The 20,948-nt window shown below is 42.4% G+C and overlaps 1 protein-coding gene across 3 annotated transcripts in view; it reads right to left on the bottom strand.

Annotated features, from left to right (window-relative positions):
• The window catches only part of DRC8 (dynein regulatory complex subunit 8), a 144,512-nt gene that overhangs the window by 36,858 nt on the left and 86,706 nt on the right, over window positions 1-20,948 (bottom strand). For 2 of the 3 annotated variants that reach the window (XM_082702365.1, XM_082702363.1), the window contains exons 3-6: window positions 19,597-19,669; window positions 3,291-3,370; window positions 2,434-2,476; window positions 2,265-2,331 (exon numbers count right to left, since the gene is read on the bottom strand). In XM_082702365.1, the coding sequence (XP_082558491.1) occupies window positions 2,265-2,331; window positions 2,434-2,476; window positions 3,291-3,370; window positions 19,597-19,669 (263 nt within the window). The remainder of the gene's footprint in view (window positions 1-2,264; window positions 2,332-2,433; window positions 2,477-3,290; window positions 3,371-19,596; window positions 19,670-20,948) is intronic. The other variant, XM_082702364.1, reaches the window with a different exon arrangement.

Here is a 20,948-nt window from a genome sequence, read left to right as displayed (position 1 = left end):
CCACGCCGCTTCCTTGGGCAAGGAAGGAGATACGCAGTATTTGATTAAGGTTGGAAGGAGACTAGCTTAATGATTAAGAGCACAGTCCTGGAAGGCGGACTGCCTGGGTTTAAAAGCTGGGCGAGTCACTTCGACTCTCTGAGCCTCAGTACTCCTGTCTGTACAATGAAGTGATAATAACAGTGCCTACTGAATGTGGTCGTTATGAGCACGAGAAATGTTATTATTGAAAGATCACTTAGAACGCTGCATGGCATGTGGGTGGTAATGTGCGTTTGTTTAAAAAAAATTTTTTTTTTTTTGAGATCTTCCCTGTTCCTAAATACTGTCTGACACCATACACACGCCTGGACAACTTGTAGGAATCTGAGTCCATGTGATTTGCCACCTTCGTCACGTGACATCCTGGGCATTCAGAAGGCATCATCCCAACCTCAGAATGTGTGGAGATGGTGAACAGCCACGCTGTATCCACGGCAGCCCGCTCCTGATTTCTCTGTCAGTCTGCAGCACCACCTCGATCCCATCACCAAGGTCAAAGACCCGTCACTCCAGGCCCAGTGCCCACCTCTGTCCCCCGCACTCCGTGACTCACCGAGACCCATGGGTCCTGCTGCACACGGTCCTGCTGTGGCTATCACTTCTTTCTGTCCAACACCCCCTCCTGCACCATGAGGCCCATGGGCCTAGCACCCTACAAGGCATCTGCGGTGCCCACATGGAGACTTCCAGCCCCCCGGGCCCAGGCTTCAATGGGCCCGTCCACACACATCCCCAGATTTGTCTCTTGCTGGCTGCCAGCGAGACCTCTGGGTCCTCTCCCCTCACAGACTCCAGGATATCACAGTATCACACTCACCCCAGCTCCCCGCTACTGTTCACACTGTGTGATCAAGGGCGTCTCTCTCCATCGACCCCTTCACATATTCTTCGCTCATCTGCTCATTCATTCATTCATTCATTCAACACAGACTTGCTGAGACAGACCGGACGGGCGCTGGAACGTGTAAGACTTCAGCCCTGCTCCCAGTAACTCACCCACATGAAGCCTACCGTCCCGAGAACCCACTGTCTTGCGCTGTGAATTGTCTCCCGTCACCTTTGATTCCCCCAGTCTAACATCCTGGAGAAATGGAGATTTGAGTCCCTCCCACTGCCCTTAGTGCCCCCCACCTCCACACGGCAGGTCACCCTATTAATGACAATGAACTCTTTCTGGCCATTTCGACTAAATTCACATTGCCTCATATAATCCAGGATTCACTCCCCTTAATTAATCTATAGGATTAAGAGGCTGACGCTTTGAAAGCCATTCCCTTCCCATCAACGTGAACCCCTAAGACATTTGTTACAGCGTCCCAGGGCTTGGTGGCGGCTGTGACGGCCATGTCACTCTTGCCCTCGTTGTCCGTAGCCCCACATCGCGGTGGGTGAGGCCAACGTGGTCGGCCAGCGACGCAGGTGGACGTGGTGTTCGCCTCCCTTCCTCACAATTAGCTGCACTTTTGATTCCGCCTCAAGCGATCGCGACTCTGAATCACACTGGGCTCGATCTGGAAACCAGTGAACTGAACAGAGGATGGAGACTGGGGAGGTGACCAAGAGGGGCACGGTTTCAAGAGAACGCCCAGTAGGCCACTGACATTCAGGGAAAACAAACACATCAGGCAAAGCAGAGAGCGAGCGCCTCCAGGAAACATGGCGGCCCAGAGAGCCCAGAGAGCTCAGCCAATACGACGGCTCCGTGTGTGCGTCTATAGGTCAAGGTCAAAGCGAATACAGAGTTCCACCAGCAGAAAAAGCTGTAAGTTTTTGTGTGGATTCCATTCAATGGAGGCTGTATTATCTGTAAGTTCATCAGCTGAAAAGCTCTTCAAAAAGGAATTTTTATATAATCCAATTCAAATCTTCAATCTAGTAATAGGCATTGATTTCTACTGATTGACAGCTCATGTTTTCCAAGTGGCATAGCTTTTATTCTGAAAAATACTCTAACTGAATGGAGTGACCTCAATTTACAGCAGAATCTTTATATGTTGTAAAATGCTATAAGGCAAAAATCAATCTTTCTTTAACCTACCCTTTGTCCACTTACCCCGCAAAACAGAAACCACTCCAATACCAAAATAATAGGAACCATAAATAACTCTTTGAAACTGAATGATTGATTTAAAGGTGTTCCTAGAGTTTTTCCATAATTGTTGTTAAATTATTAATCACTTAAATAAGTCACAGTTATAAAATGCAAAATAAATGCCTCGTACCTTCTTCAGTCATATACTTGATCAGTTCTTCCCTAGTCAGAAATCCACGTTTAGATGGATCTAACACCTAAGAGAAAAGAAGGGTAGATATTCTATTTTTTGCTTGGTGAATAAGTTCTACAGGATGAATTTTTCCTATAAATATATGTAAAATCTGGAGCTTACACACCTCAAACGCTCGAAGAAGGGTATCTTCTGGAATGGGTCTGTATCTAATCATGCGGTAAAAGGAGAAACACCACAGTATTTAGCTCAGTCTCTACACAATAAATGATCACATAAAATGAAATAAAGCCTACTGATATGCAAGGATAATAACTTCCCTCATTGAAACATGTTTGGATTTCTAGAAGTTAAAGAAATTTCTGGAAGTTGAAAGCACTCCACACCCACAGAAGATACTGAGTTCAAATTCACTGGCCTACATGAAGATATCTATTAGCCTTTCTCATCATTATGAAAATATTTGGAAACAAAGTTTCTATAATAAACCAACTGTGGTAAACTAACACTACACGTTCCTTAGAAAAAGAATTAGGGTGAATTCTCACTGAGAGCTCACAATAGAAGATAATAAATACGTTGTTGATTTGTGCCTTGTGTGGCCTTTTTGCTCTGTGATCACACTTTGTTTATGAGATTAATACAAACATGGTTGATTTTTTTTTTTAAGATTTTTATCTATTTATTTGACAGAGAGAGAGGCAGGCAGAGAGAGAGAGAGAAGAGGAAACAGGCTCCCCACTGAGCAGAGAGCCTGATCGGGGCTCGATCCCAGGACGCTGGGATCATGACCTGAGCCGAAGGCAGAGGCTTTTACCCACTGAGCCACCCAGACGCCTCGTGGTTGATATTTCTAAGCACACTTCACCTGGAAGTTCAGAAGTATAGCGAAAAGTCAGAGGGAAGCGATCCCAGGATAAATATTTGGCTGAGTATAATACACAGAGTGAAAAAGCCAAGTGTTTTGAAATCAACATAATTCTCATCACTGCTTCAACTTGACAATTACATGTACTTTCTTACCTTCTTTCCAGCAGTACTTCGGTCATCACTGGAAGAAACTTCTCATATCGAATGTATCCGGTGGGTTCTTCTTCCTCTACCTAAACACTCAGTAAAAAATAGCCACTGATTACTTCAAGTGTATTGAGCAACACCATTTCCCTAAGCCAAGTGCTAGGGATTTGATAATGAACATTTTGGGGCCTGATCTCTGCTCACAGTTTTTATTTGGTAGTAGAGACACAGATAAACCAAAAAACAACAGAGCTGAGTGTCTAATTATAAACACAGTGAAGTGACAGCACATGGGTCTATCAGAGTGTAGAGCGAAGGAAAGTTCTAGGCCAGATCAGGAAAGGCACTGGAGCTGATTTACAAGATGTGCGTAGAAGCCAGTAGGGACAAGAACCCAGGTAGAGGAGCCTGAGTGCCCTTGGAGGCCAGAAGCCTGGGGGGAGGGTGTGCATAGCGAGCCAGGAGGAGACTGTTTCCAGATGAGGCTGGAAGGAGAGAAAGACACCAAGACCTTGCAGTGTCTTTTGGTCCACGAAAGTGACTTCGGCTGTTATCCTAAGAACATCAGGAGATCCCTGAAGGTCTGGTAGGTGTGTGTGTGTAAAAGATCACACTGTTTGTGGGTGAGGTGGCTTCTGCAGTGGGCTCGGCAGCTGTGAGGGAGCCTGGATTAGAGCGGTGGCCATGAGGGAGAAGCGGACGGTTTCAAGAAATATTTAAGAAGTAAAAGCAATCGGACCCAAGGGTGCCTGGATGGCTTAGAGTTAAGCGTCTGACTCCTGGCTTCGGCTCAGACTATATCTCAGCATCATGAGATTGGGCCCTGTGTGGGGCTCCACACTCAATGGGGAGTCTGTCGGAGATTTTCTCTCTCTCTCTCCCTTTCCCCTGCCCCTCCACCTGGTCATGTGCGCATACTGTCTTTCTCTCTCTCTCTCTCAAAAAAAATTATAAACCTTAAAAAAGAAAAGGCAATAAAACCTGGTGCTGCATCTCTTCTGGGCAAGAATGAGAAAGAGAGTGGTCAAGGATTCGGACTTGCACAAATGGGATGGAGTGACGTTCTCCTGTGATAAGGAACATGGGATAAGGGACCTGGTTCGAGGGCACCCGAGTGGCTCAGTTGGTTGGGCGGCTGCCTTCGGCTCAGGTCATGATCCCAGAGTCCCAGGATCGAGTCCCACATCGGCCTCCCAGCTCCACGGGGAGTCTGCTTCTCCCTCTGACCTTCTCCCCTCTCAAGCTCTTTCTCTCTCTCTCTCAAATAAATAAATAAATCTTTTAAGGTGGGGGACGAGGTTAGAGAACCAATCATATCTCAAGGACCAAAATACCTATCAAATCACTGTGATAGTTACTAAACGCCTACACAGTTAAGGGAACTTTGTTATACTACCACTAAATAAGAGAACACTAGACCTGAGAAAGAAATTTTGCTACTGAGCACTATTAGATGAGCAGGAGAGACTCCTGCCCTTTGGTTCGGCTTCGATGGTGTGGCCGAATAAAACACTATTGATCTGAACGTTCATGTCAGGCTATTTACAAGGAGCTGTAAATTTCCACTCCCTTTCAAAGTTTCTATTAAAAGGCTCATCTATCCCAATTCAACAGTGGACCTTTTAGCAGATTTATTCTTTGAGAAAAAAACAAGAAATCTGTAAGTTGCCGCTAAGTGGAACATGCTGTTGTCCAAATGACTCTTTTTCAGTGTTTATATTGGATGTCCTCACCTAGCATAAGGGGAGCCCTCAGACTCCACTATGGAGAGAAATTGTCATCCATCGAATGACAGAATGGTCCTCCACAATCTCTGAGCCCATCAATCCTCGAACCATTGTTTCAGCCGTCTCTATTACAAGGCAAGATTTTGCAAATTAATGTTCATCCAGCCCTGATGTGCTTGAGTCACACTCTGTAACCTACCTACCCCTGGAGCCTCTTAAAAATAAAATGTCAATCCCATGAGATGACCTTTGGAGGGATAATTTTTATTTTTATTTTTATTTAATTTCTTTTCAGTGTAACAGATTTCATCGTTGAGGGATAATTTTTAAATTAAAATGGAGAGTTTCTATGCTGATGACTCCAGAAATGGGTTTCGGAAGCTAGACGAATGGTTTGTTTCCTTCTCTACCCCCACCCCCACCCCCAACAAATCACTGCAGAGCGAACAGTCTTGACCTTGAGAAATCGAACCCCCCACCCCCGGTGTTTTATGAGCATCTTCATCCATCTACAAACGGTCTGTAGTGTTTCCAAAGGGAAGTCACCTCTCTAGCACTCTCTCCACCATGCGAAAATTCGCAGCATGTCGTGTGTGCCCCGTAGTGGTCCCCGGGCTCCCACAGGACTTCCACGAGCCCCCAGTGCTCTGAACGCAGGGGTGAACATGGCAAGCATTCTGGCCCCGTCTGTTTGTGAAGAGCCTGAACGGCACAAAAACAGCAAGTGAAAGCAGATCTCCAGCTGATCAGGATAGCTGAGGAGGCATACATGCTCTCTGACTTTTTTTGAAAGTCAAAGAGGAATAATGAATCCACAGAAGGCTTGTGGTTACAAAGGAAGAAGAAAAATAAGTAAATCCATCTTCATCTCAGGCAGACCTGAAAATCTTTCTATGACCCAACACTGTCCTCTAGAGGCCACATCTAATTCCTTCCTCTGTATGAAAAGATAGGCAATGGCATAAACACAATAAAACTATATGACCATTCTTGCTACCATGTTAGTAACCTGTTTAATATATACGTAAAGATATTTTATATCATAAAAGGTTTCTTAGTATTTAACCTTTTGGGGGGCCTGGGTGGCTCAGTGGGTTAAAGCCTCTGCCTTCGGCTCAGGTCATGAACCCAGGTCCTCTGATCGAGCCCTGCATTGGGCTCCCTGCTTGGCCAGGAGCCTGCTTCCTCCTCTCTCTCTGCCTGCCTCTCTGCCTACTTGTGATCTCTGTCTGTCAAATAAATAAATAAAATCTTTTTAAAAAAAAATAACCATTTTATTTTAGAATAGTTTTAGATTCAGATTTAGATTTAGAAAAGTTGTAAAAAAAAAAAAAAAGAAAGAAAAAGAAAAGTTGCAAAGACAGTGCAGAATTCCCACCATACCGCCTACCCAGTTTTCTCTGTTGTTAACCCTTAGATCACCATGGTACAACTTTATTGTTTGTTGTCACAATTAATGAAGTGATATAAATATATTAGAATCTACTAAACTCCATGCTCTATTTGGATTCTATTTGTTTTTCTAAAAGTCATTTTTAGGGACACATGGTTAAGCATCTGCCTTTGGTTCGGGTCACAATCTCAGAGTCCTGGGATCAAGTCCTGCGTCAGGCTCTCCCTCTGCCTGCTGCTCCCCCTGCTTGTGCTCTCTTCTCTCTTTGACAAACAAATAAAATCTTTTTTTAAAAAGTCATTTTAAAAATATGGTAATTCCTCTATCATCACAAGGAGACAAGATTCTGAGCATCTGGAAACAAGACTGGAGACAGGGAAGGATAAGATGTGATTCTATTATTTCTGCTGCAGACAAATTAGTCAACTTTATGAGGCCATAGTAAGACTAGACAAAAACACTACTTGCCAGAAATGTTATGCAACAATGGCTCTATGATTATTAGGCCCACATATTAAAATATGTCATTTTAATGAAAATATGTCATTAAGATTTAATAGAAATATAGCACATATCGAACTATATTCGCGTGTGTGTTTATGTGTGTGTATATGTAGAAGGGGGATATATACATAGATATAGGGAGAGAGAGTGAGTTATGGGTTGAGTGCATCCTCCCCAAATTCATATATTGATGTCCCAACCCCCAGTACCTCAGAATGTGATTTATTTGAAGAGAGGGAATTTACAGACGTGATCAAGTTAAAATGAGGTCAGTAGGGTGGGCCCAAATCCAATATGACTGGCGTCCTTATAAAAAGGGGGAATTTGAACACAGACATGAACACAGGGAGAAAGCCATGTGAGCATGAAGACAGCTGTCTACAAGTCATGGAGAAAGGCCTGGAACAGATCCTTCCCTCACAGACACCAGAAGGAACCAACCCCGCCCATGCCTTGACTTTGTACTTCTAACCTCCAGAAATGTCAGTTCATCAATTCCTATTGTTCAAGCTATTGTTAGTGGTACTCCGTTATAGCAGCCCAACCAAACACACACAGGTACACATACACACCCACATACACACAGAGGCATACACATACATATATGTACATATATACGCACACATATATATTTTAAGCGTGCACGACTCACTGTAACCCAAAGACTTTGAATCGCTATCAAGCTTATGTCTCTACACTCACCAACTGGAGATTAACAAAGATACTGGAAATTCAGAACTGATTTTACAAGAGTTGATACACAGAAAAGAATGCAGCTCAGACCTGCTTTCTCTGAGAGAAAACTTAATTAACGACTAATAATGAAATGAACTCAAGAAACACCCCCAGGTAATAGCGGACATGTTGGAAAAGACTGAGAATTCGTGGCCATTTCTCCACTCCAGCAAGCCCTGGGAACACCCACTTCTCTTCTGTATTGGGGAATTAAAAAAAAAAAAAATAGGCGTTGCCTTTCTCATGGAAAAATACCCCAATACAGTCACCATGTGAGACAAAGAACCGTTTAACTAACCTGCTCCCCTCGCATCCTCCTCTGTGACAGGGAGAGCAGCAGGTCTACGCGCCACAGCCGCTGTGAAGTTCACGTGTGACGGGACACGAGGTCCCGTGAACCACGAGTCTCTTGCTACGATTATGATGCTTTCTAGCAACAGCGCACACACGCCTGGTTCTCTCTCTCTCTCTCTATCTCTATCACACCTCCTCCTAAAAGAATCAATCTCTGGGGCTGAAATCTCCAACACAACCTCCTTGACTCACCCGGGGGGCCCTAACTTGCTTGTACAGAAGTCTGGTCCTGCCATCTGTCTGCAAATGCCACTGCCCGCGTGGGGAGAACGTACTCCCTTTCTGGACAGATCTAACACCTTGTGCCTGGCCCCGCCCCCGGCCTAGAGGACAGGGCATGCCCTCCCCCTCCGCTGTCTCCCTTGGTGCCTCTTTGGACTGACTGATGGGGGTGGGGGGGTCGTACCAACCAGCCACCAAACACATCCCTCCTCTTCAGAAGACAAAACCAAGCCAGACCAATAGATCTGGTTACCGCCAACAGGAGCAAGGCAAAGTAAGTTATGGTCTCGCTTGCTTCAGCCACCAGGAGAGATAAGGTGCTGCAAAGGAGGTAATAATTGGCAAGTAGCCTCGGCAGCAGACCCCCCCAGTCTCTTGCCCCTCCCCCCGCTTCCTGGCATGAAGAAGGCTTAGTAAATGCACACGGTGTGGGATTTCTTAAAAGATCAACATATATCTAAGTCTCAAAGCCTGAGGCAAGTACTGTTTCTCAGTCCACTTTGGCAAAACTCCATTTTCTTAATCTGTTTTGGCTTCTGCAGGAAGTCGGGCACAGGGAGGTGAAGTGCCCACCTTGTCCGTGATTGGGTCAGGCGTTTTGATGGGACCACGGCCCAGAGGTCTTTACCTCCAATCTCACAGGGAAATCATCAGGCCATCCTTTTTCTCATTAAAGCATTATTTATTTTAATGCCAAAGTCACTGAGTAGATGCAATAAAACACACAGTGAAAATTCATTTCTCCCCAGTGACACAACCCTCAGTCAAGAGATTGAACTATTTCATGCTTCACAAACACCAGATAATATCAGTAGTTAAGATGGTTTATAAAGCACCTACATTTCAACTAGTTCCAGGTCACCAAATAAGATAGACATAACATTTTTTACCTGTTTGCAGTTAAAAAAAAAAAAAAAAAAAGCCATGAGATATTTCAAGTTAGACTCTAAATAACACATTCAAATTTTGGCGTAAGTCATGTTTCAAAATGAAAACAGGACAATTTAGAAACTATTTCTCCATCTTGGATGGAATAAAATAATAACAAAGGTTCATTGGCATTTGCCCCCAAAAATTACCTTAACAAATGAAGAATTTTTTTTTTTTTTCAGAGAGAGAGAGAGAGCAAGCATGAGAAAGGACAGGCAGAGGGAAAGGGAGAGAGAATCTTAAGCAGACTCCACACGCAGTGCAGAGCCAGACAGGGGGCTCGATCTCAGGACCCTGAGATCGTGACCTGAGCCTAAATCAAGAGTCCAATGCCTAATTGATGGAGACACCCAGGTGCCCCCAAATGGGAAATTTAAAAAGTCACCTACTTTAGAAAATTTATTTACTACAAACATTTCAGAGGCTGTTCTAAAAAAATGAAGATGTGTGATTTTTTTCAGGTTTTTCAGGTTTCTTATCACTATAATATAAAAAAAAAAGTTTGAATCATCTCTTGGCTGGACCATTGGAGATGCTAAGAAGCAACAGGTGACTAAACCAGACCACTGATAACGTCCCCTCCAAATGTGAGTTTCTACACCTTGAAGCTATGGGGGAATCGGTGACAATCAAGCCATTAATTTCCCTATTTTATCCTCTTGTGGGGGAAGAAATCAAGAGCTTCCTGCTAAACTAACTGTACGATAAGATTATGGTCAAGTTGAAAACATGCACAGGAAAAGAATATGGAAGGAAATGCAATAAAATATTATAATGATCACATTATGATGATGCATTATTGGAAAGGATTTTTCTCTATTTCCCTAAAAATTTCCTATATATATTACTTTATTATAATAAAAATTTGAGATAAAAACTTTTATTAGTCTCCTGTTATGGCTATTTTACATAAAATTATGAAATACATTTATTCATAAGTACTATGTATTTATGTAAGAAAGGGAAAGCCACTTTTACAGATTTCCCTGGGTTTTATTTCCTGCTACTAATCACTGCTTTGGCACCATTTAGTGGTTTTCTTCTAATTACAGATATTTTCCTTGTACAACACAATCTCCTCAACACCCCTCCCCCCACTTACCTATTTGCATCAGAAGTCTCGGCTAGTAGCAATCTCCAAAGTACCTCTTGATCTACAGTGCTTATTTCTTTCTTTATTTTTAAAAAGATTTTATTTATTTGAGTGAGAGAGGAGGAGCAGAAGGAGAGGGACAAGCAGGCTCCCTGCTGAGTGCAGAGCTCAATCCCAGGACCCCGAGATCACCACCTGAGCCTAAATCAAGAGTCACCTAACCTAAATCAAGCCACCTAACCGACTGAGCCACCAAGGCGCCCCAATCGGTCTACAGTTCTTTGATAGCATTGAATATTAGCACAAATTAGAACGACCTACTCCCTCCTCCCACCTTCTCCAACGCCGGAGTCCTGAGGAAAAGTAACAGACAACAATACGTCACATCACCAGCTACTTCAATATCAGAACGTCATCACCCCCACACTGTCCCTCCCATTCTTCTAAGAAGCTTGGCACAGTTGGGTTCTGAATGCTGTGACATCTCAGGGCTCCTCTGGAACCAGGGTGACGCAGTTACAGTTCAGACGGATGGACAAAGCATGTGGGTAATACCGATGTTGTTCTACTAATTAGGCAGTTCTTTCTGGCGTTTCAAAGACAAAATCTCTGAGACTACTTAACCAATTAAAAATACCGAGAAACTGTGATTTGGGATCTTTGGGACTTGTGGTTATGTCTGGTGTGGTCTGACATTTTTCATCCAAGATGAAATGACTCAGTAGAACCATTATTTTGTTTTGGCCGGCTACCAAGCAGTACTGACCACATGGAGGCTTCTCACCACCATTCATTTACCATTAAATCACTGACCACAGAAAATGCAACTGGACGTTCATTTGTGGGTGAGTTTCTTCATTCTGCTGAATGAACAGGACTGAATGCAATCCTAAATATTTAAATGCCTATGTATTTAAATATTTGATGTTCACAATTTTGACTATCTTGAGCCAAAATAGGATGTTTGTTTGTTTGTTTGTTTGTTTTTTCAGTTTCCTTGTGTCTCTAAATGCCTGGTACCTGGCACATGGTAAATGCTTGATAATTATTTGATGAATGAATGATTACCAGCTCACAGACGGTTTTTAATTACTTTTATTTACTGGAAACAGGATTTTTGAGTGCATGAATCAGACCTATTGTAAAACTCTTCTCTCATTTCTGTCTGCGGTGCTTTGCAAGCATGAATTTTCCACTATTCTGATACTAGTTTTCGCAAGAGCAAGAAGAGAGAGCGTAAGAAACGTAATTATAACCAGAATACTGCTTGGGCCCCCAGGACATGGTAGAGCAGGTCCTTGAACCCCAATATGTCAGTCTTTGTCCTCAGTGCTGACGTACAAAGTGTAAACTCCATGCCTTCCAAGAGTTGTTTTTTTTTTTTTTAATGACAGAAGCAAATTTTAAGACAGAAGTAAATTGGTAATTACAGATTATGTTGAACACTACCGACAAAACACAAAGGTTTGTACTGTCAAATCAGATTGGCCAGAATCAGAGATCTTACCTAGTATCAAATCTCCAAGGATAGAGAGTCATAGACACAGGTGAGACATGGGGCAGTTCAGGACAGCAACGTCATCTCTGAGATGCCTTCTTGCCACATTAGGACTCACTCTGGCCCAGATCTAGAACATCAGGTCTCCAAGTGCTGTGGGTACTTGGAGGACGAGCAGCCCAGAGCAGGGGTAAAGGCAAGAACAAAGACTTGGAGAGAAGTAAGCGGGACATAGTGGGAGCCAGCAGGGAGGCCAGTATGTGATCAGGGACAATGGCAGGAAGTGATAGGCCTGACCAGTTAGGGCCTTGTCAGCTGTGGTAAGTGACACTACTTTGGGCTTTTCTCCTGAGTGAGCTGGGCACCTCAGCAGCACGGTTCTAAGGAGCGGAGTGGTGAGCTCTGATTTAACTTCTTTTAAAAGCATCCTTTTGCCCATCGTGTGAAGAGTAGACTGCAGGGGCTCAAGTGCAGGAGAAGAGAGTTCAAAGGCCGCCATGATAGTTCAGGGAGATGGGACAGTGGCTTGGACCAAGGTGGTGGGTATGGAAGCAGTGAGAAGGGGTCAGCTTTTCATCTGAAGGCAGGGTTCAGAGTCAGTACAGAGTACAACGGATGATCTTTTTCAAGTCCAATTTTACAGTCTCCGGTTTTCAAAACGCCATGCTATGGGGATTCATCTTCCTCACCCGGGTCCCCGTACCTGGGCTCCCAAGGGTGGGGTCTGCTCCCTCCCCAGGGTCAGTCCCACAGCTCCATTTGGCTCTCGACAAGGTATCCATCCTTCCTACCCTCTTGGGTGTGGCCTCTGCTGTCCAGCTAAGGAGAGTCTGTTCTACCGTCTTTGGGTCATTTTCTGAGTTGTTTACACAGATACGCGTGTTACCTCGTATCTGCGAGACAAGCTTAGCTTGAGGTCCTCCTACTCTGCCATCTTCCCAGAAGTCCCACGTCTGACTTCTCTTGCTCAACACGTTCTTGATGAAATTCATCCATGTCACGTGTGTATTGTATTTTGTTCCTTTTTATCACTGAGTAGAGTAGTAGTCCAAAGTATTTATCTATCCATTCCCCAGTCAATGGACATTTGGGTTATTTTCAGTTTTGGGCTATTATGATTAGCACTATCAAGAACATTTGGTTACAAATCTCACGTGGGCGTAGACTTTCATTTTTCTTGGATAGTTATCAGTGGGATTGCCAGGTTGTAGAATAAGTGTATGTTTATCATTATAAGACACTGGCACCATTTTCCAAAGTGATATTTCCACCAGTGATGTGTGAATTATAGCTGTTCTAAATCCTTACCAGCGTTTAATATTTCAGAATTTAAAACTGTAGCCATTCTCATGGTTGTGTAGTAACACTTTCAGCTCCCCAGTGGGTAGAGATGTTCATCATTTCTTATGTGCTTTTTGGCCATTAATACATTCTCCTTTGTGAAATGTCTATTTAAATCTTTGGCCAGCTTAAAAATAGGGTTGTTGCCTTCCTAATATTAGTTAAAATAGATGTTACTGTATTCTGGATACAATGTCAAAGAAATTATTTGCAAATATTTTCCCCCAATCTTTGATCTGCATTTGTTTGTTTGGTTTTTAACTGTGTCATTTTGGGTAAAATTTTCTAATATTGATGAAGGAAATCATTATTTGTTGTGATTTTTTTTTTTAATGGTTCATGCTTTTTGTGTCTTACCTAAGAAATGTTTGGCTAACCCAACATCACATGGTTTTCTCTCTGTCTTCTTCCAGAAGTTTATCGTTTTAGCTCATCTATTCAGGTCTATGATCCACTTTATGTGTGGAGTAAAAGAGTGCTGAAGTTTGTTTTCTTTCTATTCAGATTTATAGAAATGATGATCCTTTCTTTGTTGTGTTACTTTGGCCCCTCTGTTGAAGACAGAAGTGTGCTTCTATGTCTGGATCCTCTGGTTTGTTCCATTGGTTATAGGTCTGTCAGTACACAAATGTCACACTGTCAAGATTACTGTGGTGTCATGGTAAATCTTGCAATCAGGTCGTAACAGTCCGCCCTGGCCTTGATTTTCCAAAATTATTCTGTTTATTCTAGCTCCTTTGCTTTTCCATGCAAATTTCTGAATCAGCTCATAAACTTCTTCAAAAAAGCCTCTTATGATTTTGATTAAGAATGTACTTAATCTATTAATCAAAGAACTGCCCTCTTAATGTTATTTTGTAATCCACAAACATATATATCTATCTGTTTAACTCTTAATTTCTCTCTATAGTGTTTGCTCTTTTGGTTAAGTTTTGCCTTCATTTTGTTAAATTTATTCATTATTCTACTTTTATGCTCTTTAAATGGCATTTACTTAATTTCATTTTTCTTATTGTTGATTTCTAAGTATAGAATACAATTTATTTTTTCATGTTGACCTTGTAGCCTGTGATCTGGCTAAATTCACATATTAGTTCTAGCAACTTTTTGGTAAATCTCTCTGGATTTCCTACATGAAAAATCTTGTCTGAAACAGAAAGAGTTTCAGGTTTTTTTTTTTTTTCAGTTTTTCTTTTCTTTTTATTATTTTTTCTTACCTTATTGTACCAGCTAGAATTTCAAGTAAATGGTGAATAGGAGTGGTGAATGCAGGCATCTGTGCCTTGTTCATGATTTTAGATAGAAAACACTGAGTAGGAGTTTAGGCTTGAATTTTTGTAGCTGCCCTTGGGCAGCTTGACAAATTCCTTTTATTCCTCATTTGCTGAGTATTTTTCTCTTCGATGGGTATTGAATTTTTTTCAAAAGCTTTTCCTATATTTACTGAAATGATCATACGGGTTATCTACTTTGTTCTGTTGATGTAATAAATAACAAAGCACATTGATTGACGTGAGCCAAACTTCAATTCCTGAAATAAACTCCACTTGCTCATAATGTATTATTCTTTTTAACATGTCGCTGGAAATTGATTTGGTAAAATCTTATGAGGATGTTTTACAACTATGTCAGTAAGGTCTGTTCTTTTTTATAATATGATTGCCTGGTTTGAATATTAGAGTAATGCTTGACTGGAAAGTGTTATCTCCTGTGACATTTCCAAAACAAGTTTTGTGTAGAACTGGTACTATTTCTGCCATAAATATTTGAGAGAATTTGCTAGAAAAGCCATCTGAACTTCTAGTTTCCTTTATGGGAAAGTTATTAGATATAAATTTAATTTTCATCATTGATAGGGAGCTATTCAAATTCTCCAGATTTTCTTGGGTCAGTTTTGGTAATTTGTGTGTCTCGGGGAATTTGTCATTTCATCTAAGTTGCCCCATTTATTAGCATGAAGTTGTTCCTTTATTAGCTTTTAAAATGTCTGAAGGATAATGATAAACCCTCCTTTAATCTTGAGGTTGGTGATATGTCTTGATCACCTTAGCTAGAGGTTTATCAATTTTATTGGAAAAGACTAGTTTTTTGCTTTCAGTGATTTTCTCTATTTTCTATTTCACTGATTTTTGCTCTTCATAATTTTCTTTCTTCCATTTATCCTGGGTTTATGTTGCTCTTTTTTTTTTCCAGCTTGTTAAGATGAGAATTTAGATAATTAGTTTTAGGTCTTTTTTTTTTTTCTTTTCTAGTATAAACATTTAAAGTTTTAAATGGGTCTCTAAGCACTGCTTACCTGTATCCCACAAAGTCTGACATCCTGTATTTTTATGAACATTCAGGGAAAAATAATTCCCCCTGTGATTTCTTCTTTGATTTGTAAATTATTTAGAAGTAGGCTGCTTAGGTGGCTTAGCCTGGGTGGCTCAGTGGGTTAAAAATAAAAAGCCTCTGTCTTCGGCTCAGGTCACAATCCCAGGGTCCTGGGATTGAGCCCCACATCAGGCCCTCTGCTCAGCAGGGAGCCTGCTTCCCTTCCTCTCTCTCTGCCTGCCTCTTTGCCTACTTGTGATCTCTGTCAAATAAATAAATTTTTTTTTAAAGTAGGTTGCTTAATTTCAAATATGTGAGGATTTCCTAATTATCTTATTCTCAATTGATTGCTGACTTGATCACTTCTTTAATTTTTTAAATTTTTTTAATTTACTTTTTTAGAGAGAAAAAGAGAGCAGGAACAGTGGGGAGAGACAGAGGGAGAGGGAGAGAGAGAGTCTTAGGCAGGCTCCACACTGAGCACTGAGACCGACATGGGGCTCAATCTCATGAACCTGAGATCATGACTTGAGCTGGAATCAAGAGTCAGACACTTAACTGACTGAATCACCCAGGTGCCCTTAATTCTTTAAAATCAGAGAACATGTCCTATATGATTTTAATTTTTTAAAATTTACTGAGACTTGTTTTATGGTCCAGCACTTAATCCATCCTATTGAAGTATCCATGTATACTTAGAACACGTATTTTGCATCTGTGGGTGTATGTCCTATAAATAGGCCACAGTGACTGACAGTTGATCTTCTACGTCTTTGCTGACATTTTATGTAGTTGTTCTATCAGTTATTTAGAGAAGGTTGTTAGAAGTTCTTCTATGATAAAGGAGTTATCTATTTCTTCCTTTCATCTGCCCATTTTTGCTTCATGTCATTTGAAGCTCTGTTATTAGGTACACAGACATTTAAAATCTTTATACCTTTCTGATGAATTGAACTTAAAAAAAAATCACTGTATAATGTCAAAATCTCACTCACATAGGTCTTATTTTCCTAAGTTCTTTTAGTTCTCCTTTCCAAATACTTTAAATTCTCCACAATTCCACTTAGGTTTGACCTTCAAAGGCTCTTGACCTCTCCACGCCCTTCCCACTGGTACTGAGACACCGTCCTGTGCTCCCGGCTCCCACACAGAAGATCCTGGAAGGACAGGCCTTCTTAGTAAAGGAAGAATTGTTTGGTAACCTGTCTGTCAATAAAATGTGGGTATTAACCCGTCGCAGCTGTCGAGTTTCGTGATATTCCAAATGTGCCAAGATTATCTGGGGCAAGTTGGTAATTGTAGAATATGAAGTGGTAGGATCAATGCTGAGTGATTTTAAATGATCTATTTCAAGAGCAACGTCAGATTTCATACCGCTCTTCCCAAGTGAGGGGCTGAGGGTTAGTATGTACTTGGACTAAAACTCAAGCAAATGGTGACTGGACACCTGCTCAGAGGTTTTGATGTTTTACTGAATTTTAGAGCATTGTCACGTTATTGCATTATAAAGCAAAAAAAGCAGAAATCGTTTCATTTCTGAAACTACCGCAGAGCACTCAGCAATAGGACATTCGTCCCTCGAGCTTCGATTTTCTAGATGTATTCAATACCTATAAATATCTATGTGCTTTGTTCCCCTCAGTCACTTGGGAAACCACAAAAAAGAGAGTCATGCCCCAAAGTTCTTGTGCATATCGCTCTGATTTGAATAAATTATACACAAGGACAATTTATGTGCATAAAGCAAAATGTGTATAGGGCTTCGACAGCGCAGTGATCTCTACTGATCCAGCTGCTCTAAATGTGTGTAATTTTCCAAGGTTGCGTCAATATACCTAAGGAAGGGCCAAAGACAAAGTAAAACGTTGGGACCCGAGCACTTACTATGATCAACTGCCCAAACCCGTGGCGTCACTCTGGTAGACAGCCACCTACAGAGCAAGCAAAACCAAATATGCCTTGGGTGCCCACCAAGTAACACGTGAATCCTCACAGTTACCACATTTAATCCTCATAAAGAAACAATTTGCTGTTGTTGCATTCCTCCTGTGGCTGCGGAAACCAGGCTTTGAAAGGTTCAGCTACTCGGCCAAGCCTGCACAGCTGTTAAGTGGTGGCTTTGGGATTCAGATACCTGAGATGCGGTGTTTGTTCTACTTTGCCAGAAAAACTTTCAGATCAAGAGTTGGCAAACTTCTTCTGCCAAGGACCAGACAGTAACTATACGGAAACCATAGAGTTTCTGTCTATCACAAGGACTCAACTCCACTCTTGTAGTGAGAACACAGCCAGAGACAAGATGTAAATAAATGAGTTTGGCTGTGTTTCGATAAAACTTTATAAAAACAGGTGGTGGGTGGGGTTTGGCCCAGAGGTTGTGGATGGCTGAGTAAAACAGACAGAAGGAATTGGGCTCTACAGGTTCTACTTTTCTATCCTTCCAGAGGCATTTTTCCTTGCTGCTCCACTTACCCTACTGAATTGTATGCACTAATTACGATTTCACTGTAAATTCACCTTCCTGCTCCTATCTGCTCCACAGCACCAACTTTCCTCTTTCCCTAGCACAAATTCTAGCTTTGTTGATAAACACTGTCGAGCAGTGATCAACACCTTTTTCATTTTTAAAGATTTTATTTACTTATTAGAGAGATAGAGAGAGACCACAAGTAGGCAGAGCAGCAGGCAGAGGAAGAGGGAGAAGCAGGCTCTCTGCTGAGCAGAGAGCCTGATGTAGGGCTCGATCCCAGGACTCTGGGATCATGACCTGAGCCGAAGGCAGCCACTTATGCAACTGAGCCACCCAGGTGCCCCAACACCTTTTTTTAAAATAAGGACCAACTCGGGGAAAAAAATAAGGTTTTTCTCCTCTGAGTAAAAATAGCTTTATTGGACCCCAAAATGGAAAAACAATGTAAATATTCTGTGCTTTACTGAATAGTTTTAAATGCTAATGAAAAATCGGTCCTGCCTTTTAGTTACAGAGATGCTAATACACAGGCAACAACAGAGCCATCTTTCCATCTTCTACTCCTTAACTCTATATAGTGCTTTAGGATTTAAAACACGTCTTCTAATACATCATTTCATTTCTCTTTGAGGGAGGATCATCGTGGAAAAACTGACACAGAGGTTAGGTGACTCATCTCGAGTCGATGCCCAATTAGGCACAAAACTCTACCAAATCCCACTTCCTTGCCTGCCTCCTGTCTCCTCCTGCTTGAAGCCTGGCCTCCATCTAAACCCACACGCTTAGATTAGCAGTTCTGAACAGATTCGTCTCCTGGTGGGGGCCCAGGTAGCTTTGTCCCCTTCTGGCTTCTGCTTTGTCGAACCGAAAGCTGCATGACGTGAGACCAGACACTTTTCTGGAAAACCAAACAGGGCATGAAGCTCTCTGATCTCACTGCTTTATGGGATCATTCTCTCCAGAAACTCATCGACACTCTTACAAATAACCATTTTTACAATTCTTGGACGGTTCAGTCCATGTCAGGTTCGTTCTTATTATTTTACTATCTTATTATCTTATCTATTATTATTATATGTGTACTACTTGTTCTAAAAGTTAGTTTTATTCTCCCCCAATAAACATAAATTTTCTCTGGTCTCTACTTCCCTCTCTCCCCTCTGAGATGACTTTCTTCAATCCATTCCTTTTTACCTGTCAGTGTTCTCTTGGCAGAGAGTTAGTCCCCTCAATCTGTTGGCCTTTCTCCAACTAATTTTATTTTTTTAAAGATTTTATTTATTTATTTGAGAGAGAGAGAAAGAGAGGATGAGAAGGGGGAGGGCCAGAGGGCGGGGGATCAGAAGACTCCCTGCAGAGTCCAGAGCCCAACGCGGGGCTCGATCCCATGACCCTGCGATGAGGACCTGAGCCAAAACCAAGAGTCTGATGTTTAACTGGACTGAGCCCCCCAGGTATCCGTCTTCATAATTCATTTTAAAGAGTGTAGATAATGTCTAAGGCGGGCTCCTTACTTGAGCCGTTCCATTGCTGGGTCAAAGCCATTTCTTGCAGATCTGATATTGTTTCAGAACGTTTGCCGGGCCAATCCGCAAAGCAGCCCCAATGTCTTCGCCAAGCACACGCATTAGTTTAGGAGCTGCCCAGTTGCAGGTAAGGGTTTTTAGCTACAAGGAGCAAGGGGGAGCAGAGAGCCCCCCCCCCGCAGCCTTGCCCCCCCCCCCCAACTCACCTCTGCAATCAGGTCATGGAGCTCTCCTTCACTCGGGCAGCAGCCTAGTGACCTGATGATTGTGCCGATCTCTCTGCAAGGAAAAATGGTCAGAAGTTTCAGAATACAAACTTGGAAAAGCATGCCCGGTGTCCCTCGAAACTTCAGGGCGGAGGTCGCCCAGCAAACAGTGCACTCGATACGCAAGCTTTGTCAGGACAGGAGATACTTTCCAGGAAAAGGAAAAGGCAGCCAAGCAAACCAAAGGGAGAAGAAATAAGTGCTTGTATTGATTAGCAAATGCAAGCCCTGCCTGAGCCAAAACCCAGAAAGTTCTAGAAAACAGAAAGGGGGGTGGGGTAGGAAAAAGAAATGCCAGCCACTTACTAGGCGAGTTTTAAGTTAGTTAACTCTTTTGCACCTCAGTTTCTGCGTCTGTAAAGTGGGGACAGAGGTCTGTGCTGAAGTGCACATTCGTGGCAGAGTACTTAGAAGCGTGGCCTCTAGTGTCCGATTGCTAGAGTCAGATCCCAGCTCAAGGCCAGGCAGGCTAATCTCTGGCTACGGAGGCGGACCTGGTGGGGAAAACACAGCATCTTCCTTCAAATACTTAGAAGGGGGCTGGGCATGGCCTCAGAGTAAAATAATACGAACTACCATAATACAAAACATAGCTCTTGAGTAGCTCCCCATAAATATTAGTTACTCCCCTGACCCCTGTAATAATGTAATTTAATTCATCAAATAGCCTAAGAAGAGTATGAATTACATTCGGTATTCTCTAGATGCTAAGACCGGGTTTGCAATAGATTATCAAATATTTCCACTTAAAATTACTAAAATTAAAGTTGCAGTACCGGGACGTGTACTTAATTTCACAAATATTCACTGAAGTCATTTCTTTACCATTCTGGATAGTTTCGGTGGTGTATATTCAGTCACTATTTTACTGAGAAAACCTTTTAAAGAAGAACGTCCGGGTTCTTCACTTACAGAGGCTGAAGGATGCGTATCAATAGGAAAACCCGGGGCGCCTGGGTGGCTCAGTGGGTTAAGCCGCTGCCTTCGGCTCAGGTCATGATCTCAGGGTCCTGGGATCGAGTCCCACATCGGGCTCTCTGCTCAGCAGGGAGCCTGCTTCCCTCTCTCTCTCTCTCTCTGCCTGCCTCTCTGCCTCCTTGTGATCTCTGCCTGTCAAATAAATAAATAAAATCTTTAAAAAAAAAAAATAGGAAAACCGAAAGTCAGTAACTGCGGAGAATGGGATTAATTTTCATTTATTGGTCTCCCTTCATCTTAAATGAGGGCCCGGTGAACATGTCATGGCTTCCTGTTCCCTGCCTGCCGGACCGCCGCGGTCCTGACACCCGTGC

The sequence above is a fragment of the Mustela nivalis genome (assembly GCF_964662115.1).
Source record: "Mustela nivalis genome assembly, chromosome: 16".
NCBI classification, from domain to species: Eukaryota; Metazoa; Chordata; class Mammalia; order Carnivora; family Mustelidae; genus Mustela; species Mustela nivalis.
Note: the sequence above shows the minus strand (reverse complement) of the source record. Positions and strands in the feature narration are given on the sequence as shown.